The sequence below is a fragment of the Galleria mellonella genome, unplaced genomic scaffold (assembly GCF_026898425.1).
Source record: "Galleria mellonella isolate WM207_F2 unplaced genomic scaffold, CSIRO_AGI_GalMel_v1 utg40, whole genome shotgun sequence".
NCBI lineage: Eukaryota > Metazoa > Arthropoda > Insecta > Lepidoptera > Pyralidae > Galleria > Galleria mellonella.
In genome coordinates this window covers 8,126,715-8,139,124 of record NW_026442094.1, presented here as the reverse complement: position 1 = coordinate 8,139,124, position 12,410 = coordinate 8,126,715, and the positions used below count along the sequence as shown (strand labels likewise).

The 12,410-nt window shown below is 34.0% G+C and overlaps 1 protein-coding gene across 1 annotated transcript; it reads right to left on the bottom strand.

Moving 5' to 3' along the window:
* Window positions 1–4,928: 4,928 nt before the first annotated feature.
* LOC113515905 (uncharacterized) lies at window positions 4,929–8,441 on the bottom strand. The gene is made up of 4 exons (XM_026900199.3): window positions 8,200–8,441; window positions 6,811–7,003; window positions 5,821–5,948; window positions 4,929–5,109 (listed from the first exon to the last, which is right to left on the bottom strand). The coding sequence occupies exons 1-4, from the start codon at window positions 8,398–8,400 to the stop codon at window positions 4,987–4,989; spliced, it is 645 nt and encodes a 214-aa protein (XP_026756000.3). The 5' UTR covers window positions 8,401–8,441; the 3' UTR covers window positions 4,929–4,986.
* Window positions 8,442–12,410: the final 3,969 nt, after the last annotated feature.

The window sequence follows — 12,410 nt, the reverse complement described above, 5'->3', positions numbered from 1 at the left end:
AGAGCTATAATAATTATACATACATACATGCATGGCTGTGTTTGCATGGCTGTGTTTCAGTTTGAAAGGTGGGATATGGCAGTAAATTTACAGGGTACAAAGTAATAACACCCAAGTCCTCAGGAATGGCAACGCATGGGGGGGCGGTATCATGGGCGAAACAGTATACTCTGTTATGTCCATGGTAGTGCTCATGTCTATAGGCGACGGTTACCACTTTCCATCAGGTGGGCCGTCAGCTTGTTTGCCGTTCTATGTTGCATAACAAAAAAAAAACATAAATTTATGGTATCGATAAAAAAAATTAATTTTTGAGTGAGCACAGACGCAAAAATAAAATTATATCATCAACCTGCTATCAAAAACTTCTTCTATATTATTTGTAATTGAAATAAGGATAAGATTATCTCGTATTACAATTGATTAACATTGATTGCTAGCAATGGGACTGGTAGTACGCATGACTAACAATCCCTTCCCCCCCTTTCCTCCCACATTTATAATGGGTATAGTTTACCAGCATTTCATCACATGCTCATTTTATCATAGTTCTATTCACGTCTATAGGCGACGATTACCACTTTCCATCAGGTGGACCATCAGCTTAGCCATGAAAATAAAAGAAAATAAAAGAAATCATGCATTTTTGCGAAGCAAACTCCTTCTGTTGATTTTAATCACCACTCTAAGAAGATGCTTCTAATAAGCACAAATTAATACAGTCAGCCGCAAAAAGTATGCACTTAATGTACACTTAGAGAGATTAAAAATTCACTATTCACCCTTCACTCTGAATTGATCGGCCAGGTGTTAAATTAACAGAGTGCCTGCGCCTGTCAGGTTAAATTGTATAATTAATACTGCTTTTACTTAAACTTACTGGTAACTTTGAAGTGGTTATTGCTTGGTTAAGTCGTATTGGCGAGATTAGTGTATTTTCTTTAAAGTGGTTTAAGGTTAATTACTCAGCAGATGAAAGAAGGGTGTGTTTTGAACGTTTGTCAGTATGTATGTATGTGTATTGGAAACTTTGGAATAATTTGTAGGTTAAACGGTGTGATAAATTTATATAAACTGAATAGCTTTTACTTAAAATTTTTCGTGTGATTTTTTTAATTTATTTAACACTTTATTGCATCAATATTATAGGATTGAAGAATTGATGAATTATTGTTGAAGAATTTCGATACGTATAGTATACGTATATATATATATATATATATATATATATATATATATATAATATTATACAAATCCATTGAGTAGTTTTTGCATAAAAAATATAAAATATCTATCCATACATTCTCTCAAACTTTTGTATTTACTCCTATAATAGTAGTCTTACTAGTAAGATAATAATATTTTATATACAATATATAATATAAAAAACTAATATAAAGCATATGTATGTTTGACTTTCATTGGCTTTTATTTTAAACATAAAAAAAATGTTGCCCAAAGGTCATTGACCGCGATAATATTCTAAGCGTACAACTAAAACTATCGAGGCAGAGTGTAAAGATACGTTTCATAAATGCACCTATCAGGACGTCAGCTCCGTGCCATTTGCAAAATGTTGGGCGCGCCGCACCGCCGCCGTAAAGCGGAAACAGCGTAGAAAAGGCAGCGAAAGCGGCTGTATTATAAAAATATATATGACAATTGTCACGTGAAAAATTACTTGTAAAAAAAAAATCTAAAATATTCATGTATTTTTACCATAAATGTTTATGTGTTTCGCCTGATTGTTGTGATGATATGCATTTCTTTTTTACATTAATAATATTTCATATTAATATTAGCCGTGTTTCGGTTTGAAGGGTGGGATATGGCGTGAATTTACTGGGTACAGAGGAATAACACCTGAGTCCTCAAGAATGGCAACGCATGGGGGGTATCATGGGCGAAACAGTCTCTGTTATGTCCATGGTACTGCTCATGTCTATAGGCGACGGTTACCACTTTCGATCAGGTGGGCCGTCAGCTTGTTTGCCATTCTAAGTTGTATAAAAAAAATATATTAATATTATTTGTAATGTAAAAAATAGCATAAAGACCGATACATAAATAATGTTAAAGAACATTAACAGAGTCCCCAAAGGGGGGGGGGGGAGGGAATTATTCAGTTTTATTATAATTATCTAATTTTGTATACTTATAACAAAAAAAACCCTTGATATAAATAATAATTAAATTTTTAATTTAGTATTTGTGGTAGTGATAGAATTATAATAATATGTTACTTTCAGCTTGTTCACCTAATGTGAATCATCATCGTCATCATCATATCAGCGATTAACTGCTGAACATAAGCCTAGTCCATAAGTGGGATTTTGCTGCTACCGTAATTTTGCCGGGATTTTGCCATGCAACCGCAGGTAGACTTTGGAGATATTTTTAGGGGGATGCTAGTGCCTATCCCTCCACTATTAAATACCAAAATGAATATAAGATAAATAAATAATGTATCATATAAATATGAATTTTTAAAACGCTTTATTTGCAATAAAGCGTTTAAATAAAGTTAAGCGATAAAAGCGCTTTACACGTTAAAAATGTCAGCGAAGCCCGATGTAGCGATTGCATTCATCACCTAGGTATGCGTAAGTTTACCAATTTTTCATTTCCAAAGCGGACATTACTTGTTTAAAATTTTTTTTTATTAATGTAACAATATTTGTTTGCCAGTATTAATTTTTTGTGTGTATCTTATATGATATTTTTACTGATTCTGAACCTATATCGATACTGTTTTTGTAATCGACAGCGTTTACTTCTTTGTTCATCTTATATTATTTTTCTTTGATAATTGAATTTGATTAGATGATTGAAGTTTCTTCATGATTCTATTAGAATGATTCTTTCGAAGTCTCTATGTTGCGGATGCTTATAGACGGCAATAGTTACTTACCATCAGGTGAGCCAGATGCTTCTTCACCTTCAACGTCATAAAAAAAACTGGAAAATAACAATTCATGCCTGCAGTGGAAAGGCACGGATATTTTTTTTAATGGGTGATAATGGAATGGTAACCCCGTCTGCGCTATCGAGATACGCAGACGGGGCACCAGTGAGGGATGACAAGTGAGGATGAAAAGCCAGGTCAGTTAGCCCATCGTGACAAATTCCACTAGAATTAACCATAATGGTGTCCAGGGAGAACCGCGTGTCTATGATGAGTCTATTAGATCCAATTACTAATAGTCCCTTTCCCCCCACGCACGAATATTTACGGAGGTCATAATTTTATGTACCTAAGAAAAGTACTAGTTTTCTAAATCTTAATTTTATAATATTTATAAACACGATTTGATTAACATTTCCGAACGCAATGCCGCAATGTACTTCTAGTCTCTACATTATCCATATTTTTGATCAAATCTGGGTTCACATTTGGGGGTAGATGGGTAAGAAAATCAGTCTGTCGTCTAACTGCGCATCGAGCAGATCAAATCGTGTAAAGATCTCGACAAATCTTTGCCAGTTACGCATAGTCTAATCATCCGCGACCTCCGCGCATCAATTCGCAGCAGAAAGAAAGTTGGGTGAATAAAGTAAAATACGAACGCGTATGAGAAGACCTATACGTCGGGACTACGTGAACCAGGTTGGTCCTTCTTCCTTCTCTTTACTCAACACACTGTGTGAAATAAATGAATTATTAAAATTAAATAGGATATCCCAGGTTTTCGATCCATCATGGTCACAGTACGTGGCATAACAAATAACGGATAGTGCATAACTGCACCTGTTTATTACGACGACATCCACTGCGGGAATTTGAATGCGATTTATATAGTTTAGAAGGTGCGGCGGACAGACAGACACACACCCAGCAATGGACTAGGACTGACGTGTTTAGATTTCAAGATAACACGAGTATTGTAAACGTGGTTTCATTAATAAAAGCTTTCCTTTCATTATAGTAAGTTTATATCTTGCATATTTTAAACTAGACCATTGTCAGGCATTTTGAATAAACTAGATTTTGTTTAACACGGTACATAATTTTTTTTTATGCAACTTAAAATGGCAAACAAACTGTCAGCCCACCTGATGGAAAGTGGTAACCGTCGCCTATAGACATGAATAGTACTATGAACATAACAAGGTATACTATTTCGGTCATGATACCTTCCATGCGTTGCCACTCCTGAGGACTCAGGTGTTATTCCTTTTTACCCTGTAAATTCACTGCCATATCCCACTCTTCAAACCGAAATACACCCATGCAAACACAACTGCTTCACGGTAGAAACATATGGGACAGAGGTAGTCGAGCAAACGACTTTTGTACAAAGTCTCCCTCTGGAATCTTTTTAATGATAAAGTCACTGTGTTCATATCTAGTTTTTTTATTAATGGGTGATAATGGAATAGTTACCCCGTCTGCGCTATCGGTATACACTAGCGGGACACCAGTGAGGGATGAAATATATAGATGAGGATGAAAAAGCAGGCCAGTTAACCCATCATGACGAATTCCAGTAGAATTAACTGCAATGGTTTCCAAGGGGAACCGCGTGGAGTTCAACCTGATAGGGTGTTTTGCTAACAATGGGTCAGTTAGACCCCATTACTAACAAACCCTTTCTCCCCGTTCATATCTATTAGGCGACGGTTACCGTCTTTCATCAGGTGGCTGCCAGCTTGTTTACCATTTAAAAGTTGCATACCATATATCATATCGGCCGTTAACTGTTCACTGCTGAACATAGAGCTCCTTCTATTGGCGGGGGGTTTGCCAGTAGTTGCCATGCTTGGCAGGCAGATTTTCAGCCAGGCTTTAGGGATGTTTTAAGAGGGACGCTGCTGTCCATCTTTAGCCTTCCCTTAGTCGGCTCTTACGACACCCACGGGATAGGAAGGGGTAGCCTATTCTGTGCCGAGACTACACGGCAAATGTTACTATATTTATATAAATACTATAATATTAAATATTACTTTATTAAAATACAATATCTGATGATGATATCGGTGGTCAGTTTAAGAGTGCCTCCTAACCAGGAAGTCGTGTAATTGTTGTTCACATATTCTTGGCACGCGCTGCGGCCCGCGCAGTTTCGACATCAGCTCAAACACTGGCTTCAGTTGATCTTGTGTTACACCCTGAAATTATTTATTAATTATTTGTATTGCTATGGCACGCTCACAAACGATAATTGTATTTAGCTTTGTGTATTTTTTTTTTTCATTTATGTTATCTCGCTTTTTTTGTATATCTATGTTGTAATTTGTGTGCTGTAAGTAGTGCAAATAAATTATCTATCTATCTATCTATCTATTTATTTATTTTACAATTTATTGCACCAAATAAAAATAACAAATAACAAATACAGTAAATATTTATCAGAAGTGATACAAAAGGCGGCCTTATCGCTAAACAATCTCTTCCAGACAATCTTTGGATAGAGAACATTGAGAAAAAGAAAAAGGGTAGGTGACACACTATTATATAAATATTATCATATACAAACATATGTACATACATACACATACATATATTAGATATACACAATCAAATATATACATAAACATACACATACTTAACAGCACACATACAACAGAAGAAAATGACGAAGGAAAACGAAGAGAGAACACAGGAAAATAGTACTAAAGTGAGAGGTAGTAGGATTTAACAGAAGTTTTGAAGCTAGTAAGAGTTATTACATTTTTATATTACAAAACTAGCTGACACCGCGAACTTCCGTGTATTTTTGAATTTTTTAGTTTTTTTTAATACTTATTCTTCTTTTCGGGACGCCGGGTCAGCTTGTAAGATAAAAAAAAAGTTAAAAAGTAATAGTAAGTAATACTAACTGGTTGCCGACGGTATATGACGGCTGCGATCATCTTTCCCCATAGCATTTGCACCAGAAACGGTTCGGAACCATCAGCCGCGTCCAGTTGGTGCAGCTGCATCATCGCGTCATGGGTTACTGCTTTATCTGGATTAAGATCATAATAATTATTTAATATAAAAGAATATATAAATCAAATTATGTAAATTGAAATGGGAAATGATTTGAAAACTCACAAGGAAATATGACGAATTGGGGAGAAAGGGATTGTTAGTAATAGAGACTGAGAATCTCTAGCTATTGCTAGAGTATACCTAACCAGGTCGATCTCCTCGCGGTTCTCCCTGGAAACTATCATGGTTGATTCCTGATGAATTTATCATGATGGGCTAACTGGCCTGATTTCATTCTCATCTATCACCCTTCACTGGTGCTCCGCCAGCATACCCCGTTAGCGCAGGCGGGGTTACCATACCATTTTCACCCATCAAAAAAAAATTATGACGAATTTAGTCAAAATATTACAGAATAGAAAATAGTTAATACAGTGAAAGTAGATGTGATTTGACTGATCATTGATGACATCATTGAGTAGTGAAACTAATGCAAGAGAGAGAGAGAAAGTAGCTTCTTTGGCCAACTGTCTTTTAACGAAATATCGCAAAAGTACTGTCTACGTTCCTGCACATAGTTTTAAATGTAAATATCATTATTGATGCTTGGGTACCTCGGTCCCATTCATGTTTCAACCGTGAAGCAGTTGTGTTTGCATGGCTGTGTTTCGGTTTAAAGGGTGGGATATGGCGTGAATTTACTGGGTACAGAGGAATAACACCTGAGTCCTCAGAAATGGCAACGCATGGGGGGTATCATGGGCCAAACAGTATACTCTGTTATGTCCATGGTACTGCTCATGTCTATAGGCGACGGTTACCACTTTCCATCAGCTGGGCCGTCAGCTTGTTTGTCATTCTAAGTTGTATAAAAAAATATAAAAAAAATAGCTTACATAAATCACTTTTATCAGTGTCCAAAGAGAGAACTTGCTGGAAGCATCCATTCACGCCCTCAACAGATTTGGACCAGACGTCGAATGGGTGGTCGGAGTGGTACCGTTGTCGGACTATTGGGCCTTTTATGTTTTCCAAATTCATCTTCTGCGGTAAATTAAGTGTTTTGTTCACTAACCATCGTAGACCGCCCTGAAATGATAAATGTTGGTTTTTCTTTGGGTTATATCAGAGACACACTTTTAGTATCGTCACCTACTTGGGTATTTATGACCCACTTCTGATTCTGTGGCAAAGCAGCTATGTCTGTATGGCTATATTTCGATTTAACGAATGGGAAATGATAGTGTAATTACCAAGTAAGGAAGCATTACATTTTAGTCCTCATGAAAGAAGGGTACCTATTTATGAAGGCTAAAATTGCAAAAATAAGCAAAAATTGCTTGTGTTAGGAAAAACCGCTCTTTCATAACAATAATTAAATTTCATAATCTTTACAATTTACTTTTTTTTTCTTTTAATCAGCATTAAAAATTTTACTTTGTTTTACTTATATACAATAATACTAAAAAATTAACATATCTTTTTTTTTTTTTTTAATGGATGATAATGGAATGGTAACCCCACCCGCGCTATCGGTATACACTGGCGGGGCACCAGTGAAGGATGACAGGTGAGGATGAAGCAGGCCAGTTAGCCCATCGTGACGAATTCAACAAGAATTGTTCACGATGGTTTCCAGGGGGAACCACGTGGAGGTCGACCTGACAGGATATATTGCTAGTAATGGGGTTATTTGACCCCAATACTAACAATCCCTTTCCCCCCAAATTAACATATCATAAAAAAGAAAAAAAGTGTCTATTTATGATAACAAATGTGCTCGTGTATATGTGCTTGTTCTTGTGTGTATGTGTGTGTGCGTGCGTGTGTGTGTGCGTGCGTGTGTGTGTGCGTATATATATATATATATATATATATATATATATATATATATATATATATATATATACAAAAACCCAATTGAAATAAAAATTTGTTTTGTATGCTACCTAAACTTTTACAATTTACGAAAAATGATGCGAAGAATTATTTTTCAATATTTTTTTTTTTACAATAACAACTAATTTGAAAGAGTCTCAATTGCTGATACCTGCGATGTCAATCTTCAACAATTAAATTTAATAATTAAACAATTATAATTAAATATTACTAAAACAAAATAAAAATTGTCAAAAACAAATTAGACAAATTAGTGTACTCCAGGTATTGCATTTTTGCTTTTTAAGTTTTCAATTACTATTTATTAACAAATTAAAAAAAAATTAATACACAGTAATGACAGATAATAGAAACATCACCAGCTTAACTTTATTACCAACTCTTACCTCATCTGTTTCACTGAATTCCACTTTGAAACAAGCGACATCTTTGTCGGGGAACAGCTTTTCCGGTATAATGGCGACCACCTGCCACGACCCCGTGATACTCTTCAAGTGAAAATTTGCTGTGAAACCATTACATGTTGAGATGTTCCCTTCGGATTTCGTTACAGCTATAACTAGTAGGAATATTAATATGTGAGACATGTTTTGTGGTGGGATGAAGGTGAAAGACTGAGTTGACGCCGTGGAAAGATTTAGGAAGGAAGTTGTTAGGAATAACAATGTAATAGAAGTGGCAATTTGAGTTTCGACCAAAATAAGTTTTCCAAAAGACTACAGCATGGAGTTCTTCAAAACAGAAAAGAGGTTTCTTTGGGGTCGGAGAGGCGCGCGTAATGACTCTGGTATTGTAGGCGTTCAGAGACTACGGTAACCGCTTACCATCAGGTGGGACGTATGCTTGTTTGACACCTCAGTGAAATATAGTAGTATTTTAAGCAATTGATTTACATACATGTTATCACGTTGAATTCCGATATACACGGCAAAAGGTGAGCGTGTCTAATGTAAAATTCACTACAACGGTAATAGTCGATCAAGCAAAATATTTGCAGTACTCTTTACCGAACATAATTGACAAATGCCTCTGACTAGTCCATAAAGTATAGTTTTTTTTTATTATTTATATTTATTCTTGCATAGCTATTATTGTTTGCAAGTACAAATTATCATTTGATCGGAAATAAAATTTTAGATACACTTTTTACTGTTCTAAAATCAAATATTTTAAATCTATTTGTGTTTGTTTGTTGTGTATATGTATGTAAGTGTTTATGACTAAAGTAGCTAGTTTGCAAATAAAAGTATATATTTTTTTGTCCATTCTATCACGTTCTTAGTTCTGTGTGTGTAATCTGTCAAATTAGGTGCAATCTACGTGGGTGGCAATTTGGTGAACAATAGGATAATATCAGGTGTCGTCGGAGACTGCAGCATGATGTGACCCACTTCCAGGATCCGCCAATTGGTGCCAGTGGAACGACCTATAAACTGACGAAGTAATTGGGCACCAGCCTAACTGAACAGGTTTTTTCCACATGTTTTAATTAACACGTACCACTTTAAGAAAAGAAAGGTTCTTGAGTGGCGACCCCGTACGAGTAAACGCAGTGTGGGACGACCCCCCCCCCCTCACTAGATGAAGTGACTACGTCAAATGAATTGCAGAGAGTCAGTGGATGCAAGTGACTCAGGACCGTTCCTTATGGCTGTCTATGGGGGAGGCCTATGTCCAGCAGTGGACGGATAATGGCTGAAACGATGACGATGATACCACTTTAAGAAACAATTAATTACATGAACTCTTTTAAATATTTTTAAACGAATGTTAAAAAAAAACACCATTCCATTTTTACCCATAAAAAAAATTTACATTGTATATTTATATATTTCTAGTGCAGTAAAAAGCTAAATAAATAAATAAATCTAAAAGTATAAAATACTTTTAAGAAAGTGCTTCTATCAGTAAAATAGTTTTCTCATTGTGACAATTTCTTGTAATTGTTTGTATCTATAATAAGTATATTATTGTAATCTTTTGGAGGAAAAAATATAAAGTATCTATTTATCTATCTGTCTATTTATCTAATAGTCTTAAAAACATGGTAATGGTTTTATTTCACCATAATAAACCATAAATTTAGTACCCACTCCAGTATTTAATACTAGTACGCTATTCCCAGCAAAGTTAATTTATTTAAAAAGACGTACCTTAAAAATAGTACCGTTATTTTATGTGACTTTTATTTGATGAAAATCCTTTTCAAATCTTTATCTCGAACCATGGTCTATAGTCTGAGGAATTACCGGTGTACCCATGGAAAAATACGGTCATTGTTTAAAAAGTCAAAACCTACATACATTTACTTGAACAAAGGCAGTAAAAACGGTTTATGGACTTGTTATTGCAGTCCCAGTGGACTTGTTGTGTGGTGCAAGTGACAGACTGTTTGTGAATTTCTGTCTCGTAAATATTAAAGCTACCTATAAGTAAAAAAAAAATCAATCGATATTTTAGCACGTAGTAGTACAAAAGGCGATCTTCAACAAATCCTGTTATGTTAATGCAATAAAGTGTTAAATAAATAAAAATAAATAAATATTTTATTGCAGTATCAAAAAGTACAATGTATATACATAAAGATCTTATAGTTATTCTGTAACGTCCCGTAAGAGCGTGGCAATACAGGTAGAGAGTCGGACAATTTATATTTAATTAATATTATATACATATAATTAATAACATCATTTATTAAATTTTATTTTTTTAAATCCTTTTTTTTTATTATATTTTAAATTTCAATTAAGTTATCACACAATATTTTGGTCACTTTAAATTTCATTATTGGCAAGTTTTTAGAGCCAGGCAATATATTTCAAAACTTATTTTACTATTGTCATTTTTTATATGCACACATATCTGAACTTTTTTATATACCAGTTTTTTTTTCTTAAGGATCATTTTTCTAAGTCATATTAATATATTGTATAATTATATTATAATTAAGACATTATTCTTCTTATTTTTTATAATCTACGTTATTTTTTAAGTTATTAAGAATAAATTTCTCATGTGTGTCTATATGAAAGGTTTAAAACCTTTAAAGACACAAAAAAACATCAATAGATTTTCTAATCTAAAAAAGCTGAATTCAGCCTTTAACTCTTATTTTTTTCATGTACTTATTTTATTATGATTTCTATATATTTTAATTTTTTTTTATTGTACGACCCTTGTTATAACATTTCTGTTGTCCTGTAGAAAATACTTGGTTAAACATTTCAAAGAAGTATTATTGTCTCCCATTATTGAAATAATTTATTTTTTATCTATTAATCCAAATTACTTCTAGAGCACTCTTTATTTTTTTATTAAGTCAGATTTTCTTTTCGAATTATTTTATTACTTTTATCAATTGATTCAATACAGTTTTAAAGATCTCTACCAACTATCAAATTATTATACGTGGACCCGCGAGTTTTATATGAGATCTCATCATCAGTTTCCATCAGGTGAGATCGTGATTGTGCACGGGGCTCTTTAATAGAAAAAAAAAACAAAATTTAAAACAATGCATACTTATCAATAAGTTCAGCGTAATTAAACTACAATATCGTGAATCACTGATATAGTTATATCTCTTAAATTGCACCATACCCAAAAAGCGAAGGTATAGAAACAGATTTTAATGTATCCTATGAAAATCTTCATTCAGTTCTCCCTTTGAATTTTAATATAAATCTTGAATCGGAAGTTTATTAGTGTTCTACTGGCTGGTAATAAATGCGAATATTATGAATAGCGCGCCAAAAATACGCAGGGGATTATTTGAATATTTCTAAAGTGGGAGATGCTTCTTATTTTAAAATTTGGAACAGCTATATTTTAAATTGATTTCGAATGTTCTTTTTTTAAATATATTTTGAAAACAGATACCTCTGTCGTATTTATGTTTCTTTGCTTGACTGTGATTCTGTTTTTTAAATTGATTTCGAATGTTCTTTTTTTAAATATATTTTAAAAACAGATACCTCTGTCGTATTTATGTTTTTTTGCTTGACTATGTTTCAGTTTGAAGGGTGGGATAATCGTTATAGCATAGCATATCATATCAGCCAATAACTGTCCACTGCTGAACATAGGCTACCCTCATAACCCCCTTATGAGGGTAGTGGTAGGTTTTGATAGTAGCTACCACACTTGGCAGGCCAATTGGCAACCACAACTAGGCTTTGATGATGTTTTAAGTTAGACGCTGCTGCCTATCGGAAGGGTGGGATGTGGTTGTGAAATTACAGGATACGGAGACCTCTTTACCTTAGTTCTCAGGAATTGTATGTGTACCTCTCTTGATATCTCAAAAAATAGGTTACAGTTTATTTGTGATCTACATGATATATATACTTGACTCTAAAAGACTTTTCATCAAGTGGACGACATCTAAATATGAAAAGGTCCTAATTCGATAAATTTTTTTTTTATGTTTGTTACCTCCAACATTTATAAACCGATATGTAACATTATTTTTTTATCTGAAAGGACATATTTTAATATCGGTTCCATAAAAACTTTACCAGAGTAAGTTCCGTAGTTTAGTTTTTAAATTAGAACGATTGGTATTGACGATTGAACTCAGTGCTTTGTTATTTATTTT

Bases quoted from the DNA above. Each gene is read 5' to 3' on its own strand.
- LOC113515905 (XM_026900199.3), bottom strand. From the start codon at position 8,400: ATGTCTCACATATTAATATTCCTACTAGTTATAGCTGTAACGAAATCC. The intron at 7,004-8,199 runs GTAAGAGTTGGT...TTATCATTTCAG, and splicing joins AATTCAGTGAAACAGATGAG to GGCGGTCTACGATGGTTAGT. The intron at 5,949-6,810 runs GTAAGCTATTTT...ATCTTAATCCAG, and splicing joins CACTGATAAAAGTGATTTAT to ATAAAGCAGTAACCCATGAC.